Source organism: Ranitomeya imitator, chromosome 4 (genome assembly GCF_032444005.1).
Source record: "Ranitomeya imitator isolate aRanImi1 chromosome 4, aRanImi1.pri, whole genome shotgun sequence".
NCBI classification, from domain to species: Eukaryota; Metazoa; Chordata; class Amphibia; order Anura; family Dendrobatidae; genus Ranitomeya; species Ranitomeya imitator.
Window position 1 is genome coordinate 411,157,326 of NC_091285.1, and position 22,081 is coordinate 411,179,406.

Consider the following 22,081-nt stretch of genomic DNA (forward strand, 5'->3'; position numbering starts at 1 on the left):
GGCCTCTCACATAGCCAAATTAAATTCCATACCACAATCTGTATTAAAAATGACAGGTTTTGCAATTTTCACAATGGCCACTGGGGCTATCCTAGACTCATACTTCTCGATTCCAAAAATTCACAAGTACATTAGAAGAAATAGACTGGTCCAGACCTGATATTTTGCTTTGAATCACCTAATGAGCATGTGCAAAGGGAGAGAGACTTGCGAAATTACTAATTGTTATTGCAATCCTGCCTGCATGATAATGAGCTTGCTGAAAATAGAATTACACTTACCGGTAATTGGGTTTCTAAGACCCTCCACGACAGCACAGAAGAGGTTGCCTCCCCATCCTAATTAGGGACAGGAACAAGAGGTTTAAATAGCCCTCCCCTTCCCCTAACCCCCAGTGTTTTCCAAGGACCACAGAGTGAATGCTTGAATTATTTATTTACACAAAGAATCAAATGCACATTTTATTGGGGGGGTAATTACCCGTGCGGTTGTGGAGGGTCTTAAGGTACCTTCACACATAACGATATTGTTAACGATATCGTTGCTATTTGTGACGTAGCAACGATATCGTTAATGAAATCGTTATGTGTGGCAGCGACCAACGATCAGGCCCCTGCTGGGAGATCGTTGGTCGCTGAATAAAGTCCAGAACTTTATTTCGTCGCTGGACTCCCTGGAGACATCGCTGGATCGGCGTGTGTGACACCGATCCAGCGATGTCTTCACTGGTAACCAGGGTAAACATCGGGTAACTAAGCGCAGGGCCGCGCTTAGTAACCCGATGTTTACCCTGGATACCATGCTAAAAGTTAAAAAAAAACAAACACTACATACTTACCTAACGCTGTCTGTCCTCCAGCGCTGCGCTCTGCACTCCTCCTGTACTGGCTGTGAGCCGGAAAGCAGAGCGGTGACGTCACCGCTCTGCTTTCCGGCTCCCAGCCAGTACAGGAGGAGAGCAGAGAAGCAGAGCGCAGCGCTGGAGGACAGACAGCGGTAGGTAAGTATGTAGTGTTTGTTTTTTTTAACTTTTAGCATGGTATCCAGGGTAAACATCGGGTTACTAAGCGCGGCCCTGCGCTTAGTTACCCGATGTTTACCCTGGTTACCGGCATCGTTGGTCGCTGGAGAGCTGTCTGTGTGACAGCTCTCCAGCGACCAAACAGCGACGCTGCAGCGATCCGGATCGTTGTCGGTATCGCTGCAGCGTCGCTTAATGTGAAGGGGCCTTTAGAAACCCAATTACCGGTAAGTGTAATTCTATTTTATTTAATCCGCTCCACTACAGCACACAGGAGATACACCAAAGAAAAAATGTCTAGGGAGGGACAACAGCTTGCAGGACTTTCCTGCCAAAGGCTAGATCTCTTACTGACATTAGATCTAATCTATAGTGCCTAGTGAAGGTATGGACTGAGGACCAGGTAGCAGCTTTGCAAATCTGCTCGATGGACACATTGGCCTTCTCTCCCCAGGAGACAGACAGATTGAGTTGAGTGGGCTTTCAAGGATTCTGGAGGAGGTAGATCCTGGTTTTTGTGAGTGTCCATGATCACTTTCTTGATCCAATTTGCTAAAGAACTTTTGGAAGCTTTCTTCCCTTTGTTTGGTCCGCCATACTGAACAAAAAGATTTTGATCTTTCCTCCAAGACTTTGTTTCATTCAAATAGATAAGGACTGTCCGCCGAACGTCCAGAGAGTGGAATCCTGCTTCTCTCTCATCTTTTGGATTGTCACAGAAGGAGAGCAGAATTATTTCTTGGTATCTGTGGAACTCCTGATACTTCTTAATTCTTAGATAGGGTTCTCTGACGGATAGAGCCTGTATCTCGCCCACCCTCCTTGCCGGAGTTAATGGCTACAAGAAGTGCTGTTTTCCAGGATAGTCTGTCTATCTGGATCTGGTCCATCGGCTCAAATGGTGGGATAGTTAGACCTTTTAGCACTATGTTCAAGTCCCAAGATGGGACCATGTTGCATTTCTTTAGACGGATTCTGGAAGCGCCTGACATGAACCTTCTTATCCATCTATGGTCTGCTAGATTTTGGTCGAAGTAGGAACTCAGGGCAGAGACCTGGACTTTCAGAGTACTTGGTTTTAGTCCCTTAGATAAGCCGTCGTGTAGGAAATCTAGGATTCTTGCTAAGTCCGGGTGTAAAGGATCTATGGGAGTGGATCCATACCATGCTGAGAAGGTTTTCCAAACTTTGGAATGTATGGAATTGATGATCGGTTTCCTACTTTTTTTGTAAAGTGGATATAACCGCATCTGAGAGGCCTCTGGCTTTCAGGATTGTGGACTCAGAAGCCAGGCTACCAAGCTTAGGCTATGGGGAGCCGGGTGAAAGATGGGACTTTGATGTAGGTGGTCCTGGTCCAGAGGCAGGATCAGATGTTTCTCTGAGCCAATTAATTTTAGGGCTCCAAACAGCCCCTTTTTGGCCAGAGAGTGGCGATCAAGATGGTTTTGACCCCGTCTGTCCTGATTTTTTGCAGAGTCCTTGGTAGTAAAGGAAATGGAGGAAAAGCGTATGTCAGTCTGAAGATCCACGGGTGAGCGAAGGCGTCCACCCTTGAATGGGTTTCGTCTGGGCCTATGGAGAAGTACTGCTCTGTTTTGGCGTTTCTTCAGTTCGCAAACAAGTCCACTTTTGGGAGACCCCATTTATTGGTTATGGCCTGGAAAATTCTCATATTGAGGCTCCATTCCCCTGGATCTATATCTGTTCTGCTCAAGAAGTCTGCTTCGACGTTGTCGGATCCTTTCAGGTGGAGAGCCGATAAGGATAGGAGATGATGCTTGGCCCAACAAAATATCCTTGTCGAGATCTGTTGCAGACTTTTGTATTTAGTGCTGCCCTGGTGAAGTAGATGGGCTACAGTGGTCATGTTGTCGGAGTAAACACGGACATGGGCTTTTTGGATCAAAGGTTCTGCTGCCCTTATGGCCTCTTCTACAGCTTTCAATTCCATGAAATTGTAAGACTAGTTGGTCTTCTTGGGCCAGACGCCCTGAAAGACTCCCTGAGATGTTACTGCACCCCAACTGCGTTTGCCGGCATCTGTTGTAATCGACGTCCTAGGATATTGTATCCAGGGTATCCCTTTTTATAGGTTTCCTTGGCTGAGCCACCAGTTGAGGGATAAACTTTACATGCTGAGGTAGAGAGATTCTTGTACCGAGAGTCTCTGGGTCTTTGTTCCAGCGGGAAAGGATAAGCTTTTGGAGAGTTCTTCAGGGAGCCTGGGCCCAAGGGACTGCCTGGATTCACAAAGTCATTGACCCTCAATACCGACATGGCGAACCTTATGGTAACCCTTTTCTGTATTTTTAGTGTCTGAATTTTTGATCTTAGACATAAATGCTTGGTGACCGAAAGAAAAGATTATAGGTTCTGGGAGTCTAGGAGGATTGATAGAAAGACTTTTTTGGTTGAAGGATTCAGATCTGATTTTTCCTGATTTACAATCAAGTCTAAGGATGCCAAGGTATACAGAACTGATTGGAGTTGTTCTTTCAGAGTGGAGACGAAGCGAGCCATTACGAGAAGGTCATCCAGGTAGGGGACGATACAGATGTTCTGCTTCCTGAAGAAGGCTACTACTTCTGCCATTATTTTTGTAAATGTTCAGGGCGCCGATAATATCCTGAAGGGAAGAACCTTGAACTGGAAGTGATGTATTTCTTCTCTTAGAATAACCGCGAATCTCAGATACTGATGGTAGGCTGGATGGATGGGTACGTGGTAATAAGCCTCTTGGAGGTCTATGGTGGACATGGCAAAGTCTTTCCCGATTAATGGAATTGCACTTTTTATGTACTCCATTTTTAAAAGTCGGTACACGACATGTTGGTTCAGCTTTTTTTTAGATTGATGATGACCCGATATTTCCCACCTGTTTTTTTACTAGGAATAGACGGGAGTAGTGACCCTGGCCTCGCTCGGCTTCTGGAAACGGTGATATTACTCCTGAGGACAACATCTCTTGGAGTTCTGTGTATAGGATTTTCTGAAGTTTTGCCGATGGAAGATGTGTTACCTCTAGTTTTTTTGGTGGCAAAGAGGAAAATTCTATTTTTATTCCCCTTCTGACCGAGTCCAGGATTCTCTGGTCTTAGGTTATTTATTGCCAGTTTGGGAAGTGATCTGAAATCTTGCCCCCCATCTGCTTGGCGTCATTTTCTGTCTGAACGGGAGCTCTGAAAAATATTTCTACCACCTTTGGGGTAACTCCATCGCCCCGTTTTACCTTTCCCCCTGTATTGAGGGGTCTGGGTTTGTGGTGGATGAAAGGGCTTCTTCTTGAAAAGTTTTGGTTCGGGAAGATTTTTCTTCTGGTCTGTTACTTTTTCCAGTAAGTCATCCAGTGCAGGGCCAAACATGCACTCGCCCTTGAAGGGAATAGAACATAGTTTAGTTTTTGACAGAATATCTCCGCTCCACATCTTCAGCCACAATGATCTTCTGGTAGTGTTGGACAGTACCGATGTTCTAGTCGCAATGCGAACCGCTTCCGCAGAGGAGTCCGCTAGAAAGCCTCCCGCCTTCTGAAGGAGAGGTATAGATGTCAGAAGATCCTCTCGGAGTACCACTTCTTATATGGTCTTCCAATTGTTACAGCCAGAGAAATAGGGTTCTCGTGACGCAGGCGGATGCAACGTTCGTTTTTAAAGGAGGCTGCTGAATCCTCCCAGGACCTCCTCAGTAAGCTATCCATCTTGCGGTCAAGAGGGTCTTTGAGTTGAAAGGAGTCTTCAAAAGGTAGCATAGTTTTTGTTGGCTATCCTAGCTACTTGGATATCCACTTTAGGGACTTCGGTCCAACACTTCGAGGTGTCTTCATCCAGGGGAAACTGATCTCTCATCTCATTAGGGATATTCAGTTTCCTTTCTGGAAACTCCCATTCATCCAGGATTAGATTCTGGACATTATCATGGATAGGGAAGACCATCTTTCTTCTTGATTTCAGACCGCCAAATAAATTGTCCTGGACTGAACGGGATGGTTTCTCTTCCTCAACCCTCATTGTATTTCTGACTGCCGAGAGTAGCTCCTTCATATCCTCTGAGGAAAAGAACAGCTTTTTATCATCCTCTGTATGGCTCGGAGTCAGTTCACCTTCCTCCCTCCAATCCCCCGAGATTGATGACTTGGGTTCTGAGTTTGAGAGGTCTTCAGGGGCGTATTTTCTGTTTTTTTTAGACTGTAGGACCCCCTGTGAATGACTGGGAGAAGGAAGCCAGGGATCACTATCTCCTGTCGTACCATCCCTCTTAGGGTACCGTCACACTATAACATTTCGATCGCTACGACGGTACGATTTGTGACGTTCCAGCGATATCGTTACGATATCGCTGTGTCTGACACGCAGCAGCGATCAGGGATCCTGCTGAGAATCGTACGTCGTAGCAGATCGTTTAGAACTTTCTTTCATCGCTGGATCTCCCGCTGTCATCGCTAGATCGGTGTGTGTGACACCGATCTAGCGATGCGATCCAGCGATGCGTTCGCTTGTAACCAGGGTAAACATCGGGTAACTAAGCGCAGGACCGCGCTTAGTTACCCGATGTTTACCCTGGTTACAAGCGTTAAACTAAAAAAAAACAAACAGCACATACTTACATTCTGGTGTCCGTCAGGTCCCTTGCAGTCTGCTTCCAGCACTGTGACTGCCGGCCGTAAAGTGAAAGCAGAGCACAGCGGCTGTGCTTTCACTTTCACTTTACGGCCAGTGCGGGAAGCAAAGACTGCAAGGGACCTGACGGACACCAGAATGTAAGTATGTGCTGTTTGTTTTTTTTTTAGTTTAACGCTTGTAACCAGGGTAAACATCGGGTAACTAAGCGCGGTCCTGCGCTTAGTTACCCGATGTTTACCCTGGTTACCCAGGGACCTCGGCATCTTGGTCGCTGGAGAGCGGTCTGTGTGACAGCTCCCCAGCGACCACACTAAGATTTACCTACGATCACGGCCAGGTCATATCGCTGGTCGTGATCGTAGGTAAATTGTATAGTGTGACGGTACCCTTACGTCATCCATCAGGGATGGTTGTTCCTCCCGGACAATTTTCTCTGTGCATAGCTGGCACAAGGCTTTTTTTTTTTTTTTCCTTTAAAGAAATGGAGGGGAGGTTTTTTTTTTACTTCAGATGGCACACTTGCGGCTTGCAGACTTTTCCCTAGTCTTTGGTATAGGATCCTTGTCTCCCTAAAGAGGAGGAGGGAGGTTCCCCATAAGAATGGGTCCTGAATCAAATATGGGTAACCCTTTACCAGGTATACTCACTGGACCAGGGTTTGCTATGGGCTCTGCAGATGCAGCTCTCAGGGAAGACACATCCATCATTCAAACCTTCGTCCTACCTTATGGAGTCTTCCATCAGGGTTCTTATAAAGGAACCGAGATCCAGCGTCTTTTACCTCATCCAATTAGATGAGGTCTCTCCCCCTCAGTAATAGGAACTTCCTGGCGCCATTTATTTTTTTCATTTAATTTAAAATTTCTCGCCAAAATGGCAATGCGTTCCACCGTGGAACGCAGAGCGGAAGTGACGTCGCGCCTTCTGCCTCGGCGGTGTACGTCACTTTCTGGCCATGACACAGGATGCATGGAGCGCTTGCCGGCATGTAGGCGCGAGGGGGGAGAGTGAACCAAGAAGCTGGGAGGAGCTAATGGAGGCCCCTGGTCCCGTCTAATCATCCAGCATTGCCGAAGGCTCTGGAGGATGATGTGGTTCCGCCGCGGCAGGAGCAACGTCAGGGAGAAAGGTCAGGAACGATCGACCCAGGCTGCCCGGCTAAAGGTAAAACCCCCCAGCTTCACTCTAAACGGCCACTCTGGTAAGGAAGAGATGTCAGAGACTTTATGTAAACAGAGTCCGTTTTCTATTCACTGAGCCATAATGTCCTTCTGAACGTGAGATGGCACTTGCCGCTGATAGTGCAGTGCAACTAGCCGCATCCAAAGAGGCGTAGGAGACCATAGCTATAGCTACCCCCGCCACGGCAAACAATGGATAGTGTTGAACCCAAGGCCTCAAAGACGGAGTGAGTCAGATTCTCCGACCGTCCGTGGGTGGTGATCCATTCGGTCAGGATAGAAGGATTCTCAATACCGGACAAAATACTGGCAGGTTCACTGTAGAAGATTCAGCTCAATCTTTCTGCAGATCAGCTGAAACAGGGGGCACCTCGCCTCAAGAGGCTTCTGACCTGTGAGGTGTTTATCAAGTCGCTCTCAGCACCGGTTAAGTATAACCCGGACCTCCGGGTGAATGGTAAATGCTGTATAAGGGAGATTAGTCCTCTTGAAGGGGACTGTGTTCTGGGACAGAACGGGAATCCTCATCAACCTTTAGAATCCCCCATTTTCTGGAACTCTGGCGGGTGCAGATTCGGGAACACATCAAATTCAAACTCAAGAGTCTTACTTGCGGCCCCTGCTAGCCGATGACTCCTGTGTAAGAGAGGATCTGTTTATATCAGACCTGCTAATGCTCCAATCCACAGAGGAATCACGGAGGGATTCAATCTCTTTGGCCAGAGAAGCCATGGATTGCTACGGTGACGAAGCCCACTGAGTGGAACTTGGTACACTGGGATTGGGGCGGCGAAGGGCTGCTGAACGCATTTGAGGTTGTGGCTTTGCAAATTAAATAGGACTAATAATCTTATTAGACCCTTTGGGAGCTTGGACCGTGACAAGGTGTCATGGCGCCTTTAAGACCAGGAAATACTACGGGGGAAAACTGCAGGGGGAGAGAGCAGTGCTTCCTTACCCGGGTACCGATGTTCCTGGAGTCCGCATTGGATTAGCGCTATGTTTTTACGCTAAGAGTCACCTGCCAGGTCCAGTGCAGATTCCTTGTGTCCCTTTAATGCAAAGCCATCGCCTCTGTGTGAGCTGGCCGGGTGGACCAAGATGGCAACAGGGAGTTGCAGAGGTGGTAAAGTCTCGCAGTGAGCGAGAGGTGCCAATTCAGGGGACAGAGCCACAGCCGCGATGTGAGCGGAGCCTCGTGACTTCCATGAATAGGCCCAAGCCGGGGCCTAAATTTCTGCAGCCGGGGGAGCAATGCCAGGTGTAGAAGTGAGAGGGCGTTGGTGGGCCGAGAAAAGCGAGCACTCCCGTCCTAGGCGAGAAGCGCCAGAGAAGTGGGCGGAGCCACCTTAGAGCGCCATAGTGTGGGTGCGGCTTCCGGGATGCAGCCTACACATCGGCTGAAGCTGGGGACTAAATTTTTGCAGCCGGCAAGGAGGTGGGGCGACAGGGAAGCCATGGCTGAGGCTGCATGTCAGCATGTGAATATCCCGCTAGAGAGACTCACTGCTGACTGGATCCACTCACCACTGGTGCGCGTCCCAGCATGGAGCTGCCGCGGATGACTGGGTTTCAGCACTGAGGAAAGCACGCACACTCTACTGTTCTGCTGCAGGTCAGGTATTGCAGCGTGGATGGTGCAGGGATAAACGGGTAATCCTCAATCCACCATCCCTTTGTTAGGGAAATGGAGAGGAACCGTCCGCCTCCTTGTACCATCCGCTTTAACAGTGGTTGTGCAGTGGGGGGCTGCTCGGACGCCAAAGAAGGTGCCTCTGTACATCCACAGAGTTCAAGCCCCCGGGTGGACAGGGCCAGCTGTCCGGCATTAGGCCTGGCTGCAGAAGAGGATACATGGAGGCGACACTCCATGTGCTCGTCTGTTGATGGTGCAGGGAGATCGGTGCCCTTGAAGGGACCCGTCGCCCCCAGGAATCAGCCCAGGCAATGGCATCCCATGTCGCAGGAGAGGATACGGAGAGGTGACACTCTGCGTGCTCGCCTGTTGATGGTTTGAGGAGATCGGAACCTTGAAAGGATTCGTAGCCCCATTCGTCCGTGGGAAAAATAAAATTCAAAAACGTCAAGAGTCAAAATTGAAAAGTAAAATAATAATGAGTTTTGCGTCTTGAGTAGCAGACCCGTCTATGTGCCTCCTACGGACCCTAAGCAAGAACCGGTTCTCTGGGAGCCAGCAGGAGGGTGTATACTGCAGGCGAGGAGCTAACTCTTTCTTTCAACTTAGCGTCAGCCTCCTAGTGGCAGCAGCATACACCCATGGTCTGTTCCCCAATGAGGCGAAGGAGAAATAAATATTTGATCCCCTACCAACATTAAGAGTTCTGGCTCCTACAGAACAGTTAGACGCTCCTAAATCAACTCGTTACCTGCATTAAAGACAGCTGCCTTACATAGTCACCTTTATAAAAGACTTCTGTCCACAGACTCAATCAGTCAGACTAACCTCTACAACATGGGTAAGACCAAAGCGCTTTCTAAAGATGTCAGGGAAAAGATCACAGACCTGCACAAAGCTGGAATGGGCTACAAGTTACGGCATGTTAGGTTAGGCTATGGGTTGAACTAGATGGACTTAAAGTCTTCCTTCAACCTTAATAACTATGTTACTATGTTACAAAACCATAAGCAAGACGCTGGATGAGAAGGAGATAACTGTTGGTGCAATAGTAAGAAAATGGAAGAAATACAAAATGACTGTCAATCGACATAGATCTGGAGCACCATGAAATATCTCACCTCGTGGGGTATCCTTGATCATGAGGAAGGTGAGAGATCAGCCTAAAACTGCACGGGGGAAACAATGATCTCAAGGCAGCTGGGACCACAGTCACCATGAAAACCATTGGTAACACATTACGCCGTAAAGGTTTAAAATCCTGCAGTGCCCGCAAGGTCTCCCTGCTCAAGAAGGCACATGTACAGGCCCGTCTGAATTTTGCTAATGAACACCTGGATCATTCAGTGAGTGATTGGGAGACGGTGCTGGGGTGAGATGAGACAAAAACCGAGCTCTTTGGCATTAACTCAACTCGCTGTGTTTGAAGTGAATTGCTACCTCCAACCTACTGTCAAGCGCGGAGGTGGAAACATTATGATTTAGGGGTTGTTTCTCTGCTAAGGGCACATGACTACTTCCCCGCATCAATGGGAGAATGGATGGAGCCATGCACCATAAAATCCTGAGTGACAATCTCCTTCGCTCCGCCAGGACATTAAAAATGGGTCGTGGCTAGGTCTTCCAGCAAGACAATGACCCAAAACATATAGCCAAGGCAACAAAGGAGTGGCTCAAAAAGAAGCACATTAAGGTCATGGAGCGGCCTAGCCAGTCTCCAGACCGTAATCCCATAGAAAACCTATGGAGGGAGTTGAAGCTCCGAGTTGCCAAGCGACAGCCTCAAAATCTTAATGATTTAGGGATGACCTGCAAAGACGAGTGAACAAAAATTCCTCCTGACATGTACGCAAACCTCATCATCAACTACAAAAAACATCTGACTGCTGTGCTTGCCAAAAAGGGTTTTGCCACCAAGTATTAAGTCTTGTTTGCCAGAGGGATCAAATACTTATTTCTCACTGCAAAATGTAAATAAATTTATATAATTTATACAATGTGATTTTTTTTTTTTTTAGATATTATCTCTCAACGTTAAATTTAACCTAACCTTACAATTATAAACTGTTCATGTCTTTGTCAGTGGGCAAACTTACAAAATCAGCAAGGGAGCAAATACTTATTTCCCTCACTATACATACGATTATTTCAATTTCAATGACTGCAAAAAAAAAGTACTGAAACACTCACCACATTCTCCAAAGGTGCGGCTCCAAATACTTTAAAAACAGGGTTAGGTTTCGAAGGAGAAATGCACAGGACAATCGCCTGCTGGCCAACCCTAGTGGTATACTCATCTAGGGTTGCCCTGAGTTTCCTGGAGACAAAAAGAAAAAAAAAGCAACTAGTGAAATATAAATATAAATATATATAAATATATATATATATATATATATATATATATATATATATATATATATATATATATATATATATATATATATAAACACTGAATACCTGCTAATATTATACGTTATGTTTAACATACACAATGTTATTTTATGGCAAAACGATAACGAGAATCTCTAAACATTGTTCAATATTAACCCTTTCACTGCCAAGATGTATATAAAATACACCACGGCATTAAAAACTTGTAGCGGCTAGTTTTGGATCTTGCAGCAACAATTTTTTTTTTAAAGTTTGGGAGCAACATAAAAATTTTACTTTCTGGTTTAGCATGTCTGTGTAAGACAGGGGTGGGGAAGGAACAAAGGGGCATTAGCAGCTCCTGTACAGCCCTTCAGTGATCCCCAAAGGGTGGAGATTTTCTTCATGTTATCACTCATCTTTCCTATCAAGAAGTATAGGAATCCTGTCACATTTAGGAAAGGGATGCTACATGCCAATTCCAAAAGAAGTTTACAAAGCTCAAATTTGATTTATTGCTACAGTCATGGTCAAAAGTATTGACACCCCTGCAATTCTGTCAAATAATACTCATTTTCTTCCTGAAAATGATTGCAAACACAAATTCTTTGGTATTATTATCTTCATTAAATTTGTCTTAAATGAAAAAACACAAGAGAATGAAGCAAAAAGCAAAACATTGATCATTTCATACAAAACTCCAAAAATGGGCCAGACAAAAGTATTGGCACCCTCAGCCTAATACTTGGTTGCACAACCTTTAGCCAAAATAACTGCGACCAACCGCTTCCGGTAACCATCAATGAGTTTCTTACAATGCTCTGCTGGAATTTTAGACCATTCTTCTTTGGCAAACTGCTCCAGGTCCCTGATATTTGAAGGGTGCCTTCTCCAAACTGCCATTTTTAGATCTCTCCACAGGTGTTCTATGGGATTCAGGTCTGGACTCATTGCTGGCCACCTTAGAAGTCTCCAGTGCTTTCTCTCAAACCATTTTCTAGTGCTTTTTGAAGTGTGTTTTGGGTCATTGTCCTGCTGGAAGACCCATGACCTCTGAGGGAGACCCAGCGTTCTCACACTGGGCCATACATTATGGTGCAAAATTTGTTGGTAGTCTTCAGACTTCATAATGCCATGCACACGGTCAAGCAGTCCAGTGCCAGAGGCAGCAAAGCAACCCCAAAACATCAGGGAACCTCCGCCATGTTTGACTGTAGGGACCGTGTTCTTTTCTGTGAATGTCTCTTTTTTTCTCCTGTAAACACTATGTTGATGCCTTTGCCCAAAAAGCTCTACTTTTGTCTCATCTGACCAGAGAACATTCTTCCAAAATGTTTTAGGCTTTTTCAGGTAAGTTTTGGCAAACTCCAGCCTGGCTTTTTTATGTCTCGGGGTAAGAAGTGGGGTCTTCCTGGGTCTCCTACCATACAGTCCCTTTTCATTCAGATGCCAACGGATAGTACGGGTTGACATTGTTGTACCCTCGGACTGCAGGGCAGCTTGAACATGTTTGGATGTTATTCAAGGTTCTTTATCCAACATCCGCACAATCTTGCGTTGAAATCTCTTGTCAATTTTTCTTTTCCGTCCACATCTAGGGAGGTTAGCCACAGTGCCATGGGCTTTAAACTTCTTGATGACACTGCGCACGGTAGACACAGGAACATTCAGGTCTTTGGAGATGGACTTGTAGCCTTGAGATTGCTCATGCTTCCCCACAATTTGGTTTCTCAAGTCCTCAGACAGTTCTTTGGTCTTCTTTCTTTTCCCCATGCTCAATGTGGTACACACAAGGACACAGGACAGAGGTTGAGTCAACTTTAATCCATGTCAACTGGCTGCAAGTGTGATTTAGTTATTGCCAACACCTGTTAGGTGCCACAGGTAAGTTACAGGTGCTGTTAATTACACCAATTAAAGAAGCATCACATGATTTTTCGAACCGTGCCAATATTTATGCCACCCCTTTTTATGTTTGGTGTGGAATTATATCCAATTTGGCTTTAGGACAATTCTTTTTGTGTTTTTTCATTTAAGACAAATTAAATTAAGATAATACCAAATAATTTGTGTTTGCAATCATTTTCAGGAAGAAAATGAGTATTATCTGACAGAATTGCAGGGGTGTCAATACTTTTGGCCATGACGGTATTTGCGATTCCTCACCTTTTCTCTTGCGTTACTTGTAAATCTCAGGACATAAGACATAATTGTAGACAATGCAATCCTCTAGTATAAAACTGAAACACATGTGGATGCACTGACCTCAGCAGCCGGGTTTGCTGTCTCTTACGTATGGAAGGGTTAGATTCAAAGATGTGGGGTTTCTTCCGTTTCTTCCCAGTAGCCACTGCTGCTGCAGCAGCCATCCCTACAGGTCCTGTAAATGTAAGGAAAGATGTATTTTTATTGCCGGATTAATGCTTTACACCCAAAATTCTGGATAGATATAAATATTCGGTTTTAGATGAATCCTTGGTGGCTTTACCAAGAACATCCATAATAATGAGGTAAAAACCAGGCAACTGCCCAGGAGTAACCCAAATGCAGGAGACTGGTCACCGCATAGACCTGCTTGAAAAATGACGCAAAGTCTCTTTCCTGAAGATTGATAACATCAGAGACAGTTTGGGTTGACAACCCCCAGAGCCCTTCTTCCCAACTGTCCAGCCCTCCACTTCCAAAACCAACGTCTCCACCATTACAGAAGATCGACTCTCCACTCTACTCTCAAGATTACATCTCACCACCTGCGCACTTGACCCGATCCCTTCCCACTTCATCCCAAACCTCGCCACAGTCTTCATCCCAACCCTAACCCATCTCTTCAACCTATCACTAACAACTGGTGTTTTCCCCTCAAGCTTTAAAACATGCCTCAATCACACCTATCCTCAAAAATATGGGCAGCACGGTGGCGCAGTGGCTAGCACAGCAGCCTTGCAGTGCTGGACTCCAGCACTGCAAGGCTGCTGTGCTAGCCACTGTCTCTTCAAGCCCCACTAAGGACAACATCTGCAAAGAGTTTGTATGTTCTCTCCGTGTTTGCGTGGGTTTACTCCGGGTACTCTGGTTTCCACATTCCAAAGACATACTGATAGGGAATTTAGATTGTGAGCCCCAACGGGGACAGCAACGATAATGTGTGCAACCTGTAAAGCGCTGCGGAATATGTTAGCGCTATATAAAGATTATTATTATTAAAAAGCCCTCTCTTGACCCATCCTCTGTATCTAGCTATCGCCCTATATCACTTCTCCCCTATGCCTCAAAACTACTGGAACAACACGTCCATCTTGAACTGTCCTGCCATCTCTATCTCTCTTCCTGCTCCCTCTTCGACCGCTTACAATGTGGCTTCCGGTCACACCACTCCACTGAAACTGCCCTAAGGTCACCAGTGACCTATTAACCGCCAATAGCAAGCGACACTACTCTGTTCTCCTCCTCCTGGACCTGTCGGCTGCCTTTGACACAGTGGACCATTCCCTATTATTACAGACCCTCTCATCCCTTGGCATCACAGACTTGGCCCTATCCTGGATCTCATCATACCTAACAGACCGGACATTCAGCGTCTCCCACTCACACACCACATCCTCACCTCGCCCCCTATCTGTCAGAGTCCCGCAAGGTTCAGTTCTAGGGCTCCTGCTCTTCTCCATTTACACTTTTGGCCTGGGACAGCTCATAGAATCTCATGGCTTTCAGTATCACCTCTATGCTGATGACACACAGATCTACATCTCTGGAACAGATATCACCACCCTACTAACCAGAATCCCTCAATGTCTATCCGCTATTTCATCCTTCTTCTCCGCTAGATTTCTAAAACTTAACATGGACAAAACAGAATTCATCGTCTTTCCCCATCTCACGCGACCCTCCCTATGAACCTATCCATTACAGTAAATGGCTGCCCACTCTCCCCAGTCCCACAAGCTCGCTGCCTCGGGGTAATCCTTGACACTGATCTCTCCTTCAAATCACATATCCAAGCCCTTTCCACTTCCTGCCGACTTGAACTCAAAAATATTTCACGGATCCGTACATTCCTAAACCAAGAATCTGCAAAAACCCTAGACCATGCCCTCATCATCTCCCGCCTCGACTATTGCAACCTCCTGCTCTGTGGCCTCCCCTTGAACACTCTCGCACCCCTCCAATCTATTCTAAACTCAGCTGCCCGACTAATCCACCTGTCCCCCCGCTATTCCCCAGCTTCTCCCCTCTGTCAATCCCTTCACTGGCTCCCCATTACCCAGAGACACCACTACAAAAGCCTAACCATGACATACAAAGCCATCCACAACCCGTCTCCTCCATACATTGTGACCTCGTCTCCCGGTACTTACCTACACGCAACCTCCGATCCTCACAAGATCTCCTTCTCTACTCCCCGCTTATCTCCTCTTCCCACAATCGCATACAAGATTTCTCTTGCGCATCACCCCTACTCTGGAACTCTCTATCACAACACATCAGACTCTCGCCTACCATCGAAACCTTCAAAAAGAACCTGAAGACCCACCTCTTCAGACAAGCCTACAACCTGCAGTTGCCACCGATCGACCAAACCGCTGCATGACCAGCTCTATCCTCACCTACTGTATTCTCACCCATCCCTTGTAGATTGTTCAAGATGATTGTACCTGTTTTTATTATGTATACCCCTCCTCACATGTAAAGCGCCATGGAATAAATGGCGCTATAATAATAATAAATAACATATCTGGATGATCCTTTGCATTGCAATTTACAATCAACTGGTTGTATATAACGGCAGCACAAACCCGATTACAACATCCCATCTAGCTATTGCTGCAGTGGCAAGATGTGTGATGTGCAAGGTCCCCATCATGAAGTTGGGGTGCAACTTAGGGTGTATTCATTGTGCAATGTAATGCAGTACTGGCCACCCTATAGACACCTACATCTAGTCTAGTAAATCTAAAGGTTTTCCAATGATTATAAGCACTAGTGTTTGTAGAACTGAGCAGTACACGGTCTACATTTATTGTAGGTCTTAAAAGTCCATTCTTAACAAGTTCATTTTCAGCCTAGGAATTTAAGAAATGCAACTGCACCCCCTGCTGGCATAATTGAGGATTTCCATGCACTGAAGCATTAAAACCAATGCCATCGAAACTAGTTAAAAAAATGTTATTATAGGTTAAGGATTTAGAAGTCTTCGGCAGGATGGTTGTCTCTATTGCAAATGCCACACGTCTATGGAGGAGGATTTTGCTTACCATTCCTACCAGTCTAAAAGAAAATCCCTCCTCTGGGAAACAACAGTTTACAGCAAGAAAGATTGGGGAGGCATAAGTGGCTTTCGATGGCAATTTCAAAAACTACTGATTTTGTCTATCAATGGGAAATCTCATTTCTAAATTCGAATTTACTAAAAACTCCCTTAGGAGTTGTACAGAAAGGATATCCTAGCCTTTAATTGGCCATTTATCGTGATACATTGTACGCAGATGCTGTTTTTTCTCTCCTAATTTTGCACATGGTTCACCCCCCAATTAACTTAAACAGAAAGAACCCCAAAAACAGTTAAGGTTTGTGCACACATGACAGGCTTCTGCACATCTATCGGTATGAGGTTTGTGAAAATTCATGTACGTGGAACAGAAATAACCAATTTGAGTGCAGATTTTAACCAAAGAAAAATTGCTACAAGGCAATATAAATGTCTGTATGTTGTAAGAAATATGAGAAACTTTTAAAAATGGGGAATAAGGGAAAAGTTGGGGGGGGGAGAGGGGGGGGGACAGAGCAGAGTAACTATGCCATGGCAATAACTACTTAAAGCTAAACCTCATACCTGCAGCTGCCAGATGAGCGGTTATTTCATCCGCTGCCGTAGAGTTCAGTATGTCAGAGTCATCGTAGCAGGTGTCCTCAGGGGATGATGGAGAATCTTCGTCGGCGCTGAGCATACTGTGATCTGTGTATGTAGCCACATGGACTTGTTGAACTTGCCCAACTTCAGAATGAGAAACAGTGTGAGCCACTGTATGTGCTTCAATAGTAGTGAGGCTTTCCGTCTGGGTGACTGCATGATCCTCCATTGCTGCAAACTGAAACAGATCAAGTAAAATATTAGAGACAATCGCACACATTACTGGAGACGTTCGGTCACTTTGGAGAAGCCGCACAGCGCAATGACAAGGGATCACCGTGTGAACAAGTGAGATGGAAAACTATATGCAGAAAAAAGCAGAAGGTTGTGAAAATACTATAACAAGGGAATACCCCACCTAACAATAGTTTCTCAGACCAAAACAATTGTCAGTGGAAGTCTGACCCCTTGTCTGCAGAATGCTGGGGCGTGATTGACATGCAGCGCTAATATGTATGGAACTACTGTGCCCTGTAAATGATAAAAGGGTCTGTAGATGGTCAACAGGTAGGTGACCCCCACAATTGTATAACAGAACATTGGCGTTTAAGCCCCATGAGCTCCCAGCAACCCTGTGCGGAATATTACAACAGTATGTGCAGCGAGTTACGTCCAGGGATGTAGAATTCATATTATGAGAAGGTCCTGCACACAGCGACTACCCTTTGCGACAGTTTGAGCTCATTCATGTAACATTCCTACAAACATTATTTCTTCTTCTCCTAAATTTCCATGAACTAATTTGCACATGTGGGTGGTAACCTCAAAGCCATCCTCTAACATATAAATCCAACTGCACTATCAGCTATCGGAAATCCAAGAGAACTGGTGTCTTAGTTCTTGGGAACCACAGGTAACTTCAAAGTCATCAGCAGGAGGAGACAATCGCTGGTTACAAGTACTGCGCTCAGAATAACAAAGTCCTCATTCTAAATGGCGGTCACTTGGCACTAATTTTTCAGGGGGTACAACCGTTCCACAAAGCAGGCAGCAAAATAGATGGCGCCTAAAGGGGTTGAACTTAGTTTGGAAGTATATCCTATCCATAAAATCGAACAAACTTCTCAACCACAGAGACCCCCCACTGATCCAGAGAACTGGGGCTCTGAAGAGCCCATTGTGAATGGTAGGGTGTTCGAGTGAATGAGATTTCTAAAATCTGATGCATATGCGGATTATTTTTTTTCTTACAGATTTGAATCTTCAAAGTTTTTTTTCCATGCGGTTTAATCTCAATACAGTGCTCTGCTAGATTTGGTTTTAGTGAAATATCCAATAAGCTCTTAAGAAAAATAGGAGAGCGTAATTGGCTCCATAAAAAGCCAATGGCAAGGAATATTGGAGCGTGTTCCCCAGCTGTCCCTAAGCAAATCCCATAGATTCTCATGTGTATGTGTTGCACCACGCATATAGAATGCGTCAATCCCTATTTAGCTGAATAGGAGGATTTGTGGGTTATGATCCGCGCTACCAGCTCATCCAAATCTAAGTGTACAATTCAACAGTGGTTTATTCTACGCGTTTCACAGTCCATATGACTCCTTCAGGAAAATAACACCTGAAGGAGTCATATGCTTTCCGAAACGCGTAGAATTAACCACTGTTCAATTGTACAATTTGTCTGATTTGGATGAGTTGGCAGCGTGGATCATAACCCACAATCCTCCTATTGAGCAATTTAGCTATGGTCGCATGTTGACAGGTGGATCTGCGGCAACCGGCACTATATGCTTGTGAATATTTTACTTCAGGCGAGCAGTTACATTACTGGCGAATCTTCTCTTACATTGTGAGATAACACACTATCTGTGCTTTTTCTTCCCTACAAGGTATATTACTAGTCAATTCCTAATTGATATATGGCCCCAACCAAAGTGCACTCAGCAAGCCTGTTACATATGATGTGGTGCTGTCCTAATATGGAACCCTTTTGGAGAGTTGTGTTAGAAATAATCAACAGGGTTAACATTAATCCCTCACCCTTTGTATGTGTACTAGGATAATTCGAGGATTTACGTACGGATGACCATGGCAAAACCACAGTGTTTCGTTTGCTGCTTATGGTCAGGAAATTAATAGCCCAATATTTGATATTAGATCAGGTGCCCAGAATCCATACATAATATTAACTGGTTATTGAACCTTGAAAGGGGTATTAATTTAATGAGAAAAAAAACATTCTCAAATTCGAGAACTTTGAAGATCAATGGATTGTAGGCAGTACATTAAACTTTTTTTTTTTTTTTTGCATAAAACGCACACATTTTTGTATCATTGATGTGGCCGACTCTTTAGAAATGATTGTTCCTTTACCCGTAGAATGGTTGTACAGCTAGAGGAGAGACATTTCCAGAAGATTCCCATATGGATAAGGTGAAAGACTATGAGCGGGTAAGAAACAATCCTCAAGAGTGCACATTAGCAATAGGGAAAGCTGAACTAACTACTTACTGCTCAACAAAAGACTATACAAAGACCAGATACTAAAGAGAAGGAGAGAAAAGAGGGTGGAGGAGGGTTGAGAAATAGTCTACACACACCTGTTAAAATGCCAGGTTTTCTTCACGTAAAAAATACAAAAAAAAAAAAAAAAAAAAGAAAACAAATCATACCAATAGGAATCATTTCCATCTTTAATGTCACCTATAATCTGCATACATGCAAATAGCATCTTCCATCTTCAGAAGAATGATTCTCTGGTGCCACCTAGAGGATGTAGCAATTCTAAATGTCAATATCATATGTTAAAACGAACCTTGCCACATGTCTTAGGATAAGCAGCCAAACAAGAAACTTCATTTGCGGACACGGGTTTCAGGGTGCTGCCCCTCTTCAGTGCAAAGCAGCAAAACTGATTTGGCAACATTTCTTCTTGCGGAGAGTGCCAAGCCGACGTAAGGAGACTTATAGGCCAAGCAATGCTCATCTGGGAATTAAAATAAGCAAATAGCCTTTTCAGAAAAAAAGATATAATCTATATACGGTAATTCAATTGAAAAATAAACCAATCTTTTGGGGTGGGAAAAAGAAAAAAAAAATAAATGTAGTTGCATAAATATGAACACCTTTAAGGGGGTCTTCTAATCTAGCGGATAAGGCAGGGGGTGGAAATATCAATATTTTTCATGTATTTAGTGTGGAGACTATTGGTGGAGAATAGGGCGTTATAGGTGATATTTAGGGTGAGCTGCCACTGAGTGCGGGGGCCAATTTGGTTTCAAGGTAAGGTGCCGCCAACCTCCGCAGCAAGGCAGGTGTGATTCTAGGGTGACTTAGGCACTTTATCTATGGTCACTCCATTTGGTTTCCATCACAATAATAGATCAACAGATATGTTATCCTAATTTGGTCAGTATCTTGATTGTTGGCTGGTGGGCATTATGCGTAGTCTAGTTGTATTTTTGTTTTTTTTAATAATGTTTCAGTAAAAGGTAATTTGACCCGTGGAAGCGCTGGAATAGTGCGAAACGGCCGTCGTCGGTACCTGCTATCGCATACTCCTGTCCTCACTCTCCCGGCCATGACATTTTAACCACAATTGAATAAAGGATGGAATTTTAAGGATCGATGAGTGCTATCCCTATTTTCTATTACCATGAGGTCAATAGATATGCTATCCTAATTTGGTCAGTACCTTGATTGTTCGCTAGTGGACTTTACATGTAGTCTTGTTTTTTTTAATAAAATTTCTATAAAAAGTTTTAAGCATTTAGGTTAATCTGATGAGTCCCCGCACTTCCCATCCTTGTCACTGCAGTGAACTTTGGGAAAATGGCCGCTGGAGGCTTGCCATCCTTTTCATTGTGATGGACTTTGGAGAAAATTGCCGCTGGAGGTAGTGCATGCATTGCAGTGTAAAGGATGGCAAGCCTCCAACGGCCATTTTCCCGAAGTCCACTGCAGTGACAAGGATGGGAAGCGCAGGGACGCATCACAGTGTAAAGGATGGGAAGCCTCCAGCGGCCATTTTCCCGAAGTCCACTGCAGTGACAAGGATGGGAAGTGCAGGGACGCATCACAGTGTAAAGGATGGGAAGCCTCCAGCGGCCATTTTCCCGAAGTCCACTGCAGTGACAAGGATGGGAAGTGCAGGGACGCATCACAGTGTAAAGGATGGGAAGCCTCCAGCGGCCATTTTCCCGAAGTCCACTGCAGTGACAAGGATGAAAAGTGCAGGGACTCATCAAATTAACCCAAATCCTTAAAACGTGCCTTTTAGAGAAACGTTATTAAAAAAACAACAAGACTGAGAAAGTGCAGGGACTCCCAACATTTTGTGAAACCTAGGGCACAGTTGAACAACCCTCCTCCCAGCCCAGGGCCCGCGGCATCGCCCCACTCCTGCTGCCAGCTTCCTGCAGCAGCAACCCTGCCTCCTGGGACCCTGCTCCATCGCAAAGTAGGTTGTGTCAAGTGTGTAGTGTGTGGAAAAAAAAAAGCATGACAATATTAAAGAATACAATGAATGGTATGAAACACACAAAGAAATGTGCTTCGAAAATCATGAAGGCAGTGCGGGTAAAATGGAGATCGACGCTATTACTGAAATGTTTTTGAGATCGCAGGAGAAGCATGAAGTTCTTTATGAAAAGTATATTGGAGATGGGCCAGCAAAACGTTTAGCAGAATTGTAAATGCAAATCTGTATGAAGATGATGCTACAGTCTTGAAAAAAACAAAAAATGTGTTGGTCACGTAGAAAAAAGAATGGGCATGAGACTATGGAATGGCAAAAAAAATAAGGCATTCCACCTCTCGTGTCTCCCCTTTTCCTCATAGTTTGTAAGCTTGCGAGCAGGGCCCTAATTCCTCTTGGTATCTATTTTGGACTGTGATTTATGTTATGCTGTAATATCTATTGTCTGTACAAGTCCCCTCTATAATTTGTAAAGCGCTGCGGAATATGTTGGTGCTATATAAATAAAATTATTATTAAATTATTATTATTATTATTATTATGGCATCGGTGGCAAAGGTGCTGGAAAGTTAGCAGATACAGTTATTGGTGAACTCTCTAAGTATTAGGTTTTGTCAATTTGCAGACATGCAGACTCAGTAGAGCAAATGAGGAAAGAAATACGAGCCACGTACTATCAAAAGTTCCACCGATGATAAACTGCAACAAGACCACTGCCCACTGGGTAAAGAGAGCTGGTGCAACCTTCCATCACAATCAATACCTTTGCAGCAAGAGGTTGCTTGAGGTAATAAAGCCAATTTATGAAGAGCCGTCACCGGACGATTTGCTGGAACATTGTGTTGGAGCAGAAACGCAAACTATCAACGAATCGATCAACTCACTCATTTGGACTTTTGCTCAGAAACATCTTCAATCGGGTGCAA

General features: G+C 44.8%; 1 protein-coding gene across 2 annotated transcripts in view; it reads right to left on the reverse strand.

Annotated features, from left to right (window-relative positions):
• NRF1 (nuclear respiratory factor 1) overlaps positions 1–22,081 on the reverse strand; it is a 135,501-nt gene that overhangs the window by 94,439 nt on the left and 18,981 nt on the right. Inside the window, exons 2-5 of one of the 2 annotated variants that reach the window (XM_069765396.1) lie at positions 19,494–19,664; positions 16,661–16,916; positions 13,096–13,210; positions 10,651–10,777 (exon numbers count right to left, since the gene is read on the reverse strand). In XM_069765396.1, coding sequence (XP_069621497.1) covers positions 10,651–10,777; positions 13,096–13,210; positions 16,661–16,916; positions 19,494–19,664 — 669 coding nt within the window. The remainder of the gene's footprint in view (positions 1–10,650; positions 10,778–13,095; positions 13,211–16,660; positions 16,917–19,493; positions 19,665–22,081) is intronic. The other variant, XM_069765397.1, reaches the window with a different exon arrangement.